Below are 15,196 nucleotides of genomic sequence, written 5' to 3'. Positions count from 1 at the left end.
AATTTGCAGTTATTTTGTCGATTTACTACAATTCTTGTGTTAGCGAATAACACTGTGTGTATGTTAATGATTTAATGATTCCAACTGCCTAGACAAGCTTATATCTCAGGGGACTTTATGCGTCGACCATATTTAAAACTCCCATTAAAAATCTATATTATTTTTCTTCTTTCTTGCACTTAATATTTTCTGTGGAATTTGCAAATTGCTGGAGGGCTGACAGTGATATGTTTGAGTTGGACAAGAAAGGAAAATTAAGGCAATTTCCTACAGAAATATCTATATATGTATGTGTGCCTGTGTGTGTGTGTGTATATGTATGTAGGTATTTTTTTTTATTTATTATTTTCAAGCAGTTTAAGAAAAAGAAAAAAGATCATGTACAGCTGGAGGGTACTTCTTAATGTTGCCCCCCTACATTCCTCCCTTACCTCCCCCACAAACTATTCCATCCTTACCCCTGGAGACTGTCAGGCATTGAACAATCTCTGTATGTACTTAGCTAGAGGTAACCCTTTCACTGCGAGAGGGCTGTGCCTGCGAATTGCTTGTTGGGTGTGCGATTTTGTGCTTTATTGGTCCATAAACCGTCTTCTCTCTTGCATTTAAAAGGTTAATGCACTGTAATCTGTAGTTGGGACATCCCTTGGAGAGAAAAGTGAATTAAATATATATATATATATATATATATATATATATATATATATATATAGTATATATTGATGCATGTATGTCTTTGTAAGTTACAAAGTAATTTTTTCTTTAAAGTGAACTTATTTCTCGCTACACAAAATTCCTTTTTTGACAACCATCAGTGGTAAAGAAAAGAAAAAACGCAGCAGTAACGTTTATCTGTCTGTCTGTCTGTCATTGTATCTGGTATATCTAATCTTATCAAGTCTGTCTATCTCTCCATCTATCCAATGTGATAACTGGCAAATAGTGTAATGCTCTTTGAAACCAGTTATAAAAAATAATAATAAAAAGATAAAACAGTTCTAAAAAGAATGTTGATCTGAGGATTTAGATTAGAAGTGTAAATTAAAATATATTTGAAATTAAATCCTATTAAATACGTGGATTGGTCTCCCAGCAGAAGTGGTAGGATTCTATATAGTATGTCTGGGCTTATTTCCCATGTTACTTGGTTTTGATGCTGTCATAGGTAGGTTTAAACATCCCTTTAAAACCATTATTTCTCTAATGATTGCAGAGAATATGTAGGATGTAAACAATTTACATTTCTAGTATTTTTTTTGTCCACTTTCAATAAGCATTGTATTGGTTCAAGAGAACAGCAGCCGGATACGAGCCGCATTGCAGTCCTTAAGTGTGAAAGTTCAGTAAAGGGTAAAAGATTTGTGAACTACGAATAAACATAGACAAAAAGGACAAACAAAACCTGTAAACAAAAATATCCAGAGTTTGCTTTCTTTCTCCCCCTTCCTCCTTGCTTCCCCGCTCCAGATTTGCATGAATGTATTCAGAGATGCAGCTTCACGTATACTTTTCCCAGGATCTTATCTCATAAGGTGGTGAGGGTGAGACGCTGGGAGCCCTCTCCTCGCAGGCTCTTTATATAATACCCCTTTCTAACCCTCCTCTTGTAACCCGTTCTTTACCCCCAGATGAGCATGAAGAGTCGGTCTGTAACTGTGCGTATACACCTGGAGTAATATACAGGATGTGGCCATAGTTTTGGTTTAGTTCAGGGTTGTCCAACACGGGGTTCACCTGCTATTTTAGAAGTGCAGCTATATGTACTCACTGTTATTTAGGCTAGGCATTGTGGGGATGTTGGTTATTCAGCGCCTGGATAGGTACTTGTCAGTTACTGCTTTTTTTAAGCAGTGTCTGGTGTGTCCATATTTAACGTTGCCTAAACAACTAGGATTTTATTTTTTACATTTTTTTCATTCTTGTCTTGTGGCACAAGATATAAAAGCAGGTTGTCAGTGGCTCCCATGCACACTCCTTCAATACTCAGAACAAGAGAAGGTTGTAAGTCCAACTGTTCCGTGACTGCGGTTACAATAATTATCATCCAAGCAGCGTGATATACAGTATCTCTCAAAAGTAAGTACACCCCTCACATTTTCTAAAAATATTTTATTAAATCTTTTCATATGACACTCTGCTACAATGTAAAGTAGTAAGTGTACAGCCTATATAACAGTGTACAACTCAACACACAGCCATTAATGTCTAAACCGTTGGCAACAAAAGTGAGTACACCCCTAAGAGGAAATGTACAAATTGGGCCCAATTAGCCATTTCCCCTCCAAGGTGTCATGTGACTCATTAGTGTTACAAGGTCTCAGGTGTGAATGGGGAGCAGGTGTGTTAAATGTGGTGTTATCGCTCTCACACTCTCTCATACTGGTCACTGGAAGTTCAACATGGCACCTCATGGCAAAGAATTGTAGCAGAGTGTCATTTCTTCAGTGTTGTCACATGAAAAGCTAATAAAATATTCACAAAAATGTGAGGGGTGTGGTGTACTCATTTTTGTGGGATACTGTATTTTGCCTGGTGCGCTAAATATGATGTATTTAATAAATTGACCAGGACCTTGCTCCAGTGCAGAGAACTTTTTATAATACTGGTAGTAAAAACTAATGGCTTTTCTGGCTCCTATCCTGGCCAGATACTGCAGACATCAGGGCCTCCGTCTGGTGACCTCAGATTTTAGTCATACTATTGTCGACTTTTTAATTGTGCGAGTTGGTGCTGCCTAACTCACTATTTAGTTAATTGACCCCATTGTTGTACCCTTGCATGGAATTGGTTTAATAAGAGAATCCACTTTTCTCTACTTCCCAGGCACACAATGGCAGTGATGGGCTTCTGAAGCTGTGTGTGGGATTCAGCAGTCAGCATCCTGCTTCTTTTTTTTATTTTTTATTGAAGGAACTAACCCCTTCTCTTTTACAGGGGTCAGTAGTGAGCTGACTCGCTGGTCTGCTCTCACACTTGGCTGCACAAGCCATGTAACACAGCGGGCAGTCCGCTCAGTGCAGCCAACAGGAAGCAACAAGATGCTTATTTGCACATCACAACCCAGAATCCTTTTCTGCAGCTTAGCAACTCAATTAAGGAGTTAGGAGAATCAGCATATCATTAACACATAAAACGATTAGGATTCCTAAGTTCCCCCTTATCGGTTTAAATTATATCCGAGCTGTCTAATGTTATAACATGGAGCCCAGGATAAGTTTGGCAGGTCGTCGCTGTATACTTGTGGGGTATGAGAAAATTTATCAAAATGTAATCAAAATAATATATAGTAACAGCATTCTAAACATTATTGCGATAATTGCGGTCGGGATGCAGTTTACCCAGTGCAGAGAGCAGTGTTTGATTAGCAATTTTATTTGTCGTCCCCTCCTAATACCCCTTAAAACCAGTCTAATAACAGTCATTATAAAATGTAACATTGCTGAATGGATTCATGCCTTCTTTATCCTGGCTGTAAAACACCAAACATGTCATTATAAAGGCCGGCCTTGATTGGATATACCATAATACAAGGCGCCAGAAATGCTCTGATTGTGCCGTTATAAAACCCAGCAGAGATGAACAGAATCTGACGTTCTTAAACCAGGTAGTAGTGCTCTGTATTGTCTTTTAAAAAAACACTGCAGATTCTAACTGAACCTGCTACTTGAAAACTTATGTGCCTTGAATCTGCTATTATTAAAGTTTCAAAGCATGCACATAATATGCCAATAAAAAAAAATCAGCCTGGGCTGTGCCAAATCCGCCATCATAAAACCAAAAATAGCTTTTCTTCCCTGGACCAGCCATCCCCAGGATCAATCCAGGTTCTTGTTTGGTCTTTGACAGGTGGAGCCCAGGAGGCAGTAGTGAGCCAAAAGCGAGGTACCAGTTAGGGATAATACAATCTCAAAGTCAAGGTAAGCCAAGGTCAGGGGCAGGCAGTGCAGGTTCAGGAACGGTATAACAGACAGATTGGTCAAGTGCTGGATAAAGACAGGATTCACAGAAGTGTATATACCGAAGAGCACAGTATAACTGAGCTAGTGGTTAACTGGGTTAATATAGGGGAGAGGAATCCACCTCTCACATAACATTGGTAAACTGATTAGCTCTTTAAGCTGTTTCAGGTGTTCTGTCTCTGAAAGAGGCTGGCTGTTGGGTGCACGCGCCTAGAGTATGTGGAGTTTACACGTGGGTTTGGCTGGAACTTCCCATGGGTCGCAGCGTGGTGTGGGGAGCTGCGGCACTGCGTTCACAAATCACAGGGATGCCGGCCGTCTGTCCTTGCGGTCCGACACGTTGGAGTCCTCGGCGTGCAGTGAGGGGGAACTGCCCCAGGAGTGGACGGAGACGCGGCGGGGGACTCCCAGGTAAGCGTGGTCGTGACAGGCCCAAGCTCAAGGTACATTGCTGGATTTTGTGATAATGGAAAGGTGGACACACAAATCCCAACATATACAGAGTCGCAAATTTACAAGCATTTAACAGTGACAAATCCAAAGAATTAGGCAAGCAGCTTACTGGCCCTGATGTCAGATTCTTGCGTGAAATCTCAAGTGATTGCCCCGTTTTCCTGTATGTGTAGCAAACGTAACAAGTGATGGCTTTGGCAATTTTTTTGTAACTTAGATGGAGGCATTTGGGGACAGAATGGGTATGATCCCCTCAGTTAGCCTCTGCTGCCAGCCAGATCTAAAAATTGCCCTGGCTCTCTGGGGGAGCATTTGCCCTGTAGCTCTCCCCCCACCCCCCCTAATACACTGCCCCCTCCCTTCACTCTAATACACTGCCCCCTCCACCCAATCTAATACTCTGCCCCTCCTCTCTAATTGAATACACTGCCCTTCCTCCCAACACTCTAATTTAATACACTGTCCTCCCTCCCAAAATTTAATACACTGCCCTCCTCCCTCCCCAATTTAATACAATGCCCTTCCCCCAATTTAACGTACTGTCCACTCTCCCGCCACTCTAATAAACTGCCCCCTCCCACCACTCTAATAAACTGCCCCCTCCCACCACTCTAATAAACTGCCCCCTCCCACCACTCTAATAGACTGCCCCCTCCCACCACTCTAATAGACTGCCCCCTCCCACCACTCTAATAGACTGCCCCCTCCCACCACTCTAATAGACTGCCCCCTCCCACCACTCTAATAAATTGCCCCCTCCCACCACTCTAATAGACTGCCCCCTCCCACCACTCTAATAAACTGCCCCCTCCCACCACTCTAATACACTGCTCCCCTTCCTCCCCCCAAAATTAATACACTACCCTCCCTGCAATTTAACACACTGCCCCCCACCACATTAATACACTGCCTCCCTCTCCTACCACAGTGCCCCACTTCCTCCCCCAATTTAATACACTGCCTCCTTCCTTCCCCCAAACGAATACATTGCCCCCTCCCTCTGTCAAATTAATACACTGCCCCCTCTCCCCAATATAATACACTGGCCCCACTCCCTCCCTCCCCCAAATTAATACACTGCCCCCTACCTGAAATGAATACACGTGCCCCCCCTATTTAATACATGCCCCCGCCCAATTAAACACCCTACACAGGAAGGTCTCCTAAGCCCCTCTTCTCCTACCAGTTCCAGCCCTGTTATTTTCAAGCAAGCCAGACGCTCCTCTGGCACTGCGAGCGGGAGGGAAGGAGGAGTGGCTGGCCTGTGGGAGCACGCAATCGGCTGTGGGAGGGAAGACTAGAATCAGATAGGAAATATCTTTCCTGTCTTGCGACTGGTCGCAGCCACAACACAAAGTGGCCCCCGGGCAAGCGGGCCACAAATATATTCATTGTGGGCAGCACGTTTGACATGCTTGTTCTAGAGTAAAACGAGTCTAAAAATAACACTTTCATTCCTTGAGGGAACAGCCATTATTGTGGTGGGGCAGGCAGGGGTTAATCTGAGGTAACGACTCCTCGTTAATGATGGATTGGAGATGTTCTTTTCCTGTAGCAAAGGAGAGTTCTGATATTTTTAAGTTATTATTTTCACAAGTCTTCCACAGCTTAAAGGATATTTTGGTCCGTTATCCCCCTGCTATCTACGTATGATAGCTTTGTCCTCTCCCCTCACCGCCTCTGTTTCGGGCCAAGGAAGAAATGGAAACCAGACCTTTGTGGTTTTGTGCTGACATTTGAACACAGTGCTAACAAGTCACTGAGCATCAGCCTGAGATTTTTTTCCGTAGATCTTGCGGTCTGAACCCGTGCAGCTAAACACACGGGCCATAATTAATGGCAGTGCATTTAAAAAAAAAAAAAACACTACAAATGGCAGATGCTTGTCAACAAAATGCTGTATTCTCTTACTTTTTATTGCGTTTGTCCTCTTTTTATCCCATGGACACAGGACAGAGATGGCAAATGTTGGCCCCCACCTGTCTAGAGTTATTTGTGAATTATATGTCCCATGATCTCTGCCAAAATGCTACTTTGGCTTTGCATCATGGGAAATGTAGTCCACACTTTGCTGGGCTGCCAACGCAAGCCTTCATTGGTATGAAATTAAAAATACGTTGATTACGTGAAATATTGGCTTTTTAGTTGTCATTTCAGAGCGGCTTTTCCATGTAACCACTTCCACTTCCGTGGACGAGTTCCGCGTGTTCAATATCCAGCACTGCGCTCAATATAAAGTACTGACACTATGTCGCACTCCCCCAGGAATGTCCTCTCCTGCCACTGGCAGTTATTTGCTGTCTCACGGGGTCATTAATGCATGGCGTGTGTGTGCCACTGACACTCTATGTTTGCAGCAGGTCACCATTCCTCTCTTATTTCTCTGCGGTTTTTAGTGCCAGGTTCCCAATCCAAGAAACCAGAAGAATTTCACCGCTAAATGATCGTTTGTAGCCCTGAGCGTGAAGCAGGATGGAACGTGGGGAAAATATTGGAAGTAACACTTACCTCATATCCTTCTCACCAGCAGATGCCACACTTAACCCCACTGCTGCCAGCGACACACCGCCCCTCCGACCTCAGAGGCTTTCTGTTAGGTCATTGGCATATAAACAACTCACAGACACAGCTGGCAACTGGATGGAATGGAAGTATGTCAGGGTATCCTAGCGTACACAGTCTGCTTAACTTATTCAGCGCTGTGCTGGTTAACAAATTAACCCTTTGTTGAACAAACCCTTGGTCTTACCAGTGAGTCGACCCGGAGGCACTTTAACAGTAGTGGTAACTAAATAGTTATTCTGCTGATTCTAAAGCAAATTCTAACTTGCTTCGGCTTAAAGATACCTTTTAATTGGCTTACCACCTGTTAACAAGCAGGGCTTTGTGTTGGCCATTTATGGGTCCTGCCGAGCAGTGTATTTTAATGGTGGTTTGCGGCTCTCTCTCATTATATGCTGGGATGTGACATTGGACTGTGTAACGCTAACAGAGAATGTGGACGCGGACTAGGTAGCTGGCGCCATCTTTCATCACTTTAAATCCCTATAGTAATATGTACTATAACTTATTCAGGAGTCTGCGAGAAGCCACAAGCAACAGATTTAAAAAAAAAAGGCTATTGCTTGTATTAGTAACCGTTCCAGAACCTGTTAATTACCCATTGTCACAGTGCGTTACAGGGAGATATGGACAATGTGCCATTTTGTAGTGAACATTAAGGTCCCATGGCTGTGTATAGATACCAGGCACTATAGCCCAGCCCTCTAAGTAACATACAGATTCGGGATTCACCAGATATCTGCCAGACACGGCTTTTGTGCTGCTCGTTCGTAGGAACTCAATCACTGCCTGTTATATGGTTACACTAGGAGACGGCTATGTGGCTGTCTCACGTCGTAGTAAATTACATTTCTATATGGCAGGAGAAGGCTATAGTGTATGGCTGCCTGTTAATATGTGACTGTACTTAATACATGTCAATAGGCAACAGTCCTACAGAACTATCTTACATGGCCCTACATAGCTATCTTGTATGGTTGTTTGTTTATCTTACATGACTCTTCGTGGCTATCTTACATGTCTCCAGGGCTACCCTTCTTGACGCTACATGGCTATCTTGCATGGTTGTGTTTTGGGTTTCTTGCATGACTGTACATGGCTATCTTGCATGGTTGTGTTTTGGGTTTCTTGCATGACTGTACATGGCTATCTTGCATGGTTGTGTTTTGGGTTTCTTGCATGACTGTACATGGCTATCTTACATGTTTACGTTGCTATTTCATATGGCTGTATGTGACTATCTTACAGGTTACGGTATGCCTTTTGTATAATCTGATCAGAATAAGCTGCTATTCACAGTCAGTGGAACACAGGAAAATTTTCACCAGTGCCTTCCCAATTAAAAAGCTATTGGCTTCGCCCCCGTAATTAATACCATATCTCACACACTCCAGCAGAGCAGCTGCCCCAAGTGCATTTTCACGGTAAATCACAAGAACCCCAGAAAAGAAAGCAGCCTGCGCACTCTCCTCCGCTCTCCCTACACAAGGGAGTTGTCAGAACAAGACATATTTATGACGGCCTTTTTTTTCCCCCCAACTCTGTTTTTTTTCACACGCCACTTGAATAAATGCCAGAAGCTCAGACAGGTTTCTCAACCACACAAAGAGTAGGACGGCTAGAAGTACAAATACCGCGGGGCCCTGAATCTAACACTGACAGACGACAATTGCCCCCTTTGTGCACAGATGAGAAAGTCCTTGTACGGTTCATCGTGTTGATATCCTGAAATCTTCCCTGCGATGCGACAGTGAATCTGTTGCCAGGAAAGCCTTTCTGGCAGCGTTAAGGTTAAACTTACAATCTATATATTTATATAGAATAATTCTATATAATAAACATAGATCAACAAGTAGGAGTAGAGATTCTGCTACAAACACTGAAATCGGGATTGTAAAAGCTAACACAACAAATGCCTTAAATCCGAATTATCAGGAAACATTGGATAAAATGTGTTAAATTCAGAGCAGTCCAATGTTGTTATGGTTAACTGAATTAGCTTATATACAGTAGTAAGATATTGTGATTTAGAGAGAGGCATTAACACCCGCTATTCTCGTCGGGTATGTATTTCGTGGCTCAGAACTGTTATGGTCACTTCAAATGTTAGCCTAATTCTCCCAAGCATCCAAGAAAAACAACTTGGTTACTAAATTATTATTACTGGTATTTATATAGCGCCAGCATATTCCGTAGCGCCTTACAATATTATCAAAGGGGGAGATTTAACAATAAATGAGACAATTACAAAAATGTACAGGAACAATAGGTTGAAGAGGGCCCTGCTCAAACAAGCTTACAGTCTATAGGAGGTGGGGCGTAAAACACAACAGGATAGGAGGTAGCAATCAAACAAGGTGGAGTGAAGCAGAGCTGGAGGAGAGAGTAGAGTGCTGCCCTTTAGGAGAGAGCAAGGGACAGGTATTTGAGGTAGAGGTTACCCTGGGAGGCCATAAGCGTTCCTTGATCACAGTCCAGCGTCAGAGTTCGATCGATTAACATTTTCTACTGTTAAAATCGCCAAAGTTCTACATTTCTATTGACTTATAACCATGCTTGATAATATTGTCGTTGTTAATCACGCAATCGCAAGAAGATTTTTCTGAGATTGCATGTAACCGGTAAACAAAAAAGGGACCCATCCTGGAAAGATCTGACCTGCCTGTTTGACCCTTGCTATAAGCAATGATGATAATAGGAAAAACATGCGATTTACCGGTTGTGTTAATTGATCAACCGGGAATTGTTTGTATGAATTTCGTGATGTTGCATCTGCACACCATCGACTCAGGGGAGATAGCTGTTCTGTTCATGCGCAAAACCATTTGCTAATTTTAGAGGTGTTGGTTAACTTGTTGAAAAGTGTTTCAGTGACTTATCGAGTTCTTCGGCTGCTGAATTTGATAAGATATAAATGGTTCCATTAATGTGTCACTAACTCCTCTCCTGTGTGTTTGTGATCGCTGAAGCTTGACTGCATAATGTAAAGTATAGGGATTTTTAATTTTTAAACTAATAAAGGTAACTGTGTAGAAGTAGAGGTGAATGTTATCCCATCTTCATTTCTAACTCATGGTCATTGTCAGCTGCTATCATGTTCATGATTATCAAACAATAGATTGTGATCAAGGCCTTTGTCTGCTAAGCTAACATACCTGGCCAAGGGTAAAATATATGGAAAAGAACACCTAAGGGAAGGATATTAGTTCATCTTTTCTACAGGTACATCTAGCGGTATCGTACCATATTATACAGTTGCAAGAAAAAGTATGTGAACCCTTTGGAATGATATGGATTTCGGCACAAATTGGTCATAAAATGTGATCTGATCATCATCTAAGTCACAACAATAGACAATCGCAGTCTGCTTAAACTAATAACACATAAAGAATGAAATGTTGCCATGTTTTTATTGAACACACCATGTCAACATTCACAGTGCAGGTGGAAAAAGTATGTGAACCCTTGGATTTAATAACTAGTTGAACCTCCTTTGGCAGCAATAACTTCAACCAAACGTTTCCTGTAGTTGCAGATCAGACGTGCACAATGGTCAGGAGTAATTCTTGACCATTCCTCTTTACAGAACTGTTTCAGTTCAGCAATATTCTTGAGATGTCTGGTGTGAATCGCTTTCTTGAGGTCATGGCACAGCATCTCAATCGGGTTGAGGTCAGGACTCTGACTGGGCCACTTCAGAAGGCGTATTTTCTTCTGTTTAAGCCATTCTGTTGTTGATTTACTTCTATGCTTTGGGTCATTGTCATGTTGCAAGACCCATCTTCTGTTGAGCTTCAGTTGGTAGACAGATGGCCTTAAGTTCTCCTGCAAAATGTCTTGATAAACTTGGGAATTCATTTTTCCTTCGACGATAGCAATCCGTCCAGGCCCTGACGCAGCAAAGCAGCCCCAAACCATGATGCCCCCACCACCATACTTCACAGTTGGGATGAGGTTTTGATGTTGGTGTGCTGTGCCTCTTTTTCGCCACACATAGTGTTGTGTGTTTCTTCCAAACAACTCAACTTTGGTTTCATCTGTTCACAGAATATTTTTGCCAGTACTGCTGTGGAACATCAAGGTGCTCTTGTGCAAACTGGAAACGTGCAGCAATGTTTTATTTGGACAGCAGTGGCTTCCTATGTGGTATCCTCCCATGAAATCCATTCTTGTTTAGTGTTTTACGTATTGTAGATTCGCTAACAGGGATGTTAGCATTTGCCAGTGACTTTTGTAAGTCTTTAGCTGACACTCTAGGATTCTTCTTCACCTCATTGAGCAGTCTGCGCTGTGCTCTTGCAGTCATCTTTACAGGACGGCCACTCCTAGGGAGAGTAGCAGCAGTGCTGAACTTTCTCCATTTATAGACAATTTGTCTTACCGTGGACTGATGAACAGCAAGGCTTTTGGAGATGCTTTTATAACCCTTTCCAGCTTTATGTAAGTCAACAATTCTTAATCGTAGGTCTTCTGAGAGCTCTTTTGTGCGAGGCATCATTCACATCAGGCAATGCTTCTTGTGAAAAGCAAACCCAGAACTGGTGTGTGTTTTTTATAGGGCAGGGCAGCTGTAACCAACACCTCCAATCTCATCTCATTGATTGGACTCCAGTTCACTGATGTCTCACTCCAATTAGCTCTTGGAGATGTCATTAGTCTAGGGGTTCACATACTTTTTCCACCTGCACTGTGAATGTTGACATGGTCTGTTCAATAAAAACATGGCAACATTTCATTCTTTATGTGTTATTAGTTTAAGCAGACTGCGATTGTCTATTGTTGTGACTTAGATGATGATCAGATCACATTTTATGACCAATTTGTGCAGAAATCCATATCATTCCAAAGGGTTCACATACTTTTTCTTGCAACTGTGTATATATATATATATATATATATATATTATGGATTGTCGAAAACTGCAGCAACAATAAGCATAATAAATATGATTAACTATTATAGTGAGAAACAAATAAACTGTGCATTACTATCTGAAGTATGGTGATCAATGAAAATCAGGGTAACCGTAGTTAAAGTGAGACATAATTAGTGTATAGTTTCTTAACATTGTTTCCAAAAACCACAAATTCACATTTATTGCATGCTGTGGAACATCTCTGCTCCTTCAAACATGACTATTTCCCATAATGCATTGTCAGTTCATCTTGAATGATGGAGCTTAAAAGGTCACCCCCACATTTTCACTGGACCAGCGCACTGGGTAACGTATTATTCACTTTATACACAAAAAAACCCAAAACCTTTCATTCTTTATAGCTCTGAATATGAGTTGGCATTCATTAAGGCCCACAGCATGGAATCCCCGTATCAGAGTCCATCCTCTTGGGTTTGAAATGTCCTCCTCGCCTGTTCATTCTTCATCCCTTTTCCACGAACTGAGCCTCAGAATATGAATCTGAGTAATATCTCTCCGTTTCCCAAATCTGAGGCAAAAAATAATCCCCCCCTCCCCCTTCTACACCCTTTTCTCGTTCGACATTGCTGCTTTTTCCACTCCAGTCGACTTTTCTCACAATATCACAGAAGGGGGACACAGGAGGACGGATATTAAAATATGAAATCATAATCTCTCCTTAATACACTTGTTGCTTTTCCCTGGTAACTCAGCCAATATTTTTTTCGCTGGGTGCTTGGCTGCTCGTTGAAAAATTGAGTAGATATACCATTACTAAGGACTTGCAAGTTTTGTTGTAGTGTCTGCTGCCTTTAGTGGTTAGTTTTTGGTTTTTTTATTGCTGTTATTTTCCTTGTGGCACTGTAATTACGAAAAAGGCAAATAAAGTATATGTCTAATCCTGCCTTTAAAGTGGCAGTAAGGTCTGTGTTTTTTCCCTGGAACTTATCGGAAAATCTCACACGGATAATATTCACGGGTGCTAGTGTTTCCTTCTCTCAATCAGCCTGATTGCTGTGTGGTTGATCTTGTATCTAAGGCGTAAAGATTGCATTAAATTAATTTGGACTTCACAGGCTTCTTCAAAGTCTCAAGCAACGTAATTTGCATGACATGCCTTGCTGTTGCCTTTCCAGATAACTGCAACATTAGTGACATTTTATTAGTTAAAATATTCGGGGGGAAAAAAGGAGCCAGATGTAACTCAGAGAAAACTCTTATAGTTTTATGTGCTAGATTTAAAAATACTACCCGGTAGTTAAAAATTAATGTTTTTTTTAAAACCTGATCCAATTTATTAAATGTTGAGTATTTCTGCAGTATGTTTAGCTTATAAATGTTTGTACTCAGTACTGATGTATATTGGGACGTATTCATGGAAGAACTAGACACTGCTCTCTGGCTCTCCCTGTTAGCCTTTACTTCTAAGATTGCTTTTTCGTCCCAAGCATTTTTTTTCTTTTTTTGTTAACGTTTTATAAAAATCCTAAATTGTAGCCCTAGCAGTTTTTAGTTACTGGCTGGTAGCTCCATTAAGCCACCACTCTTGTAGAGCTTTCTCGGGTCACGTGCAGTGGGTGAGCTGCACAAGGGAGCCGTTTCACATGAAGCAAGGTTTCCAGCATTGGGATTGGGGTAAATAAGCGTGTAATTGCTACAGATCTTGGGAAAGGACACAGAATTCCAGAGTGTTGTTCGGGGAATGTTCAGCTCTCAGAATTAGCCTGATTAGTGTGTTAAATTCCCATCTGTCCACCTGTCCCGGTGGAGAGGCGCATGATTATCGTGTGAAGGACAGAGGGCAGCACAACTAGCAGAGGAGAGAAGTCTATTATTGACTGAATTATTAACCCGTTCCACTAATCAGGAGCTTACATTTTAATGTATTCTTGTGTGAGCTATTTTAGGTTGTTTATAAGATGTTAATGATGACTGACTTCTGGTGAAACTTTATGACCTCTAATAAGTCCACCTCTCTTAATCGGATGCCTAAATCTTTTTTCGAAATCTCCTGCTGTCCTTTGGGGTTTTATTCCCTTGAACTCCCTAAACTTCGGTATATTGTTGGTTTTTACACATACACATTTTGACGTGTTTTGGTTTATTGTGCGATTGTCTAATCTTCTATCTCTTTTATTGCAGCCATGGTGGTGGTGGTCATTCTTCTCCTCATTGCCATTGTGGTTGTGGCAGTTTGGCCAACTAAATAATGTGACCTGGAAGAACAGCCACCCGTGGAGCGATCAGAACTGCTACTATGGCAAAATAGATGTTCATCTGTTCTGACTGGTGAAGAGGCAAGTCCATTATCCAACCACGAAAACCAGACACAATTAACTCAGGGACTCCATCACATAAAGACCCTACATCCAACTTGACACTTACTAATGCGTAGTCCCTCTGTTGGTTCCTACTGACCCCTAAATTCAAAACAAACTTTATTTGGATGTCAATGCAGAAATATAACACTTTTGATTTCCACACTAAGAGGTCATCACCTCTTTTCCCACTTCTCCCTGTGGATGATGAGCTAATCGTGGACCTTACTCGAGGAATGATCACCGTTTGCTGGAAGAGGAAATTGGGTACTCGGTCTCCCTGGCAGAGAACGGGTGTACAGTCTGTGTCCGAATGGCTGTAAAGATTTAGTATGTTTGAAAATAACATATATGGTGTGTGTATAAATATCTACAGACTCCGCAGCCCCACGCCCTATTATTTGCAGACCTGCGTGACACAGTTCCCTGAAACCAGCTGTTTGTTTCTCTCTAATGGAAGCTATGTGATTTAAATCATGTTGGCCTTGCATACTGGGGAAATGATTTGAAGCTGTTTGACACATGAAATATGCGCGTCGCTCTCGGTTTCTTGAGCACGGACAGCGGCAGCTGCAAATAACGCCTGTATTCTGAAGGCAGGAAGGATTTAGCATTGCTGCTGGTACTTAGATGGTTAACACCTGAAAAAATAAATCAATCCATAAGGTGTATATTGTAATTTATTTGCCAAATAAAGTTGATTATTCGTGTTACCAGGAAATGCCTCATCCACTGGGAATTTAGATTACATTTTTTGGACCTCTCATTGAAATGCTCCTCGTTATTGCTATCTTGTGCGGCAATAAAATGCCAAACAAAACACGCACGCACTTTATGTGTTCATGTATTGTTGGGTTTATTCGCTAAACGTGGAATTGCAGTCAACTGACAAAGTAATTGTGATTTTGAATTGAAAATGGTTTATTTGGGATATTCTGGGACGAAGCTTGGAATTTCCCCCAATTTCAGTTTGGTGAATAAACGCCTAA

At 41.7% G+C, this 15,196-nt stretch overlaps 1 protein-coding gene across 1 annotated transcript in view; it reads left to right on the top strand.

Moving 5' to 3' along the window:
* STX8 (syntaxin 8) overlaps positions 1-14,920 on the top strand; it is a 161,454-nt gene extending 146,534 nt beyond the window's left edge. The window contains exon 8 of the mRNA XM_063456041.1: positions 14,032-14,920. Within this exon, the coding sequence (XP_063312111.1) occupies positions 14,032-14,099 (68 nt within the window). The 3' untranslated portion in view covers positions 14,100-14,920. The remainder of the gene's footprint in view (positions 1-14,031) is intronic.
* The last annotated feature ends 276 nt before the right edge of the window (positions 14,921-15,196 follow it).

Source organism: Pelobates fuscus, chromosome 5 (assembly GCF_036172605.1).
Source record: "Pelobates fuscus isolate aPelFus1 chromosome 5, aPelFus1.pri, whole genome shotgun sequence".
Classification (NCBI taxonomy): domain Eukaryota; kingdom Metazoa; phylum Chordata; class Amphibia; order Anura; family Pelobatidae; genus Pelobates; species Pelobates fuscus.
Note: the sequence above shows the minus strand (reverse complement) of the source record. Positions and strands in the feature narration are given on the sequence as shown.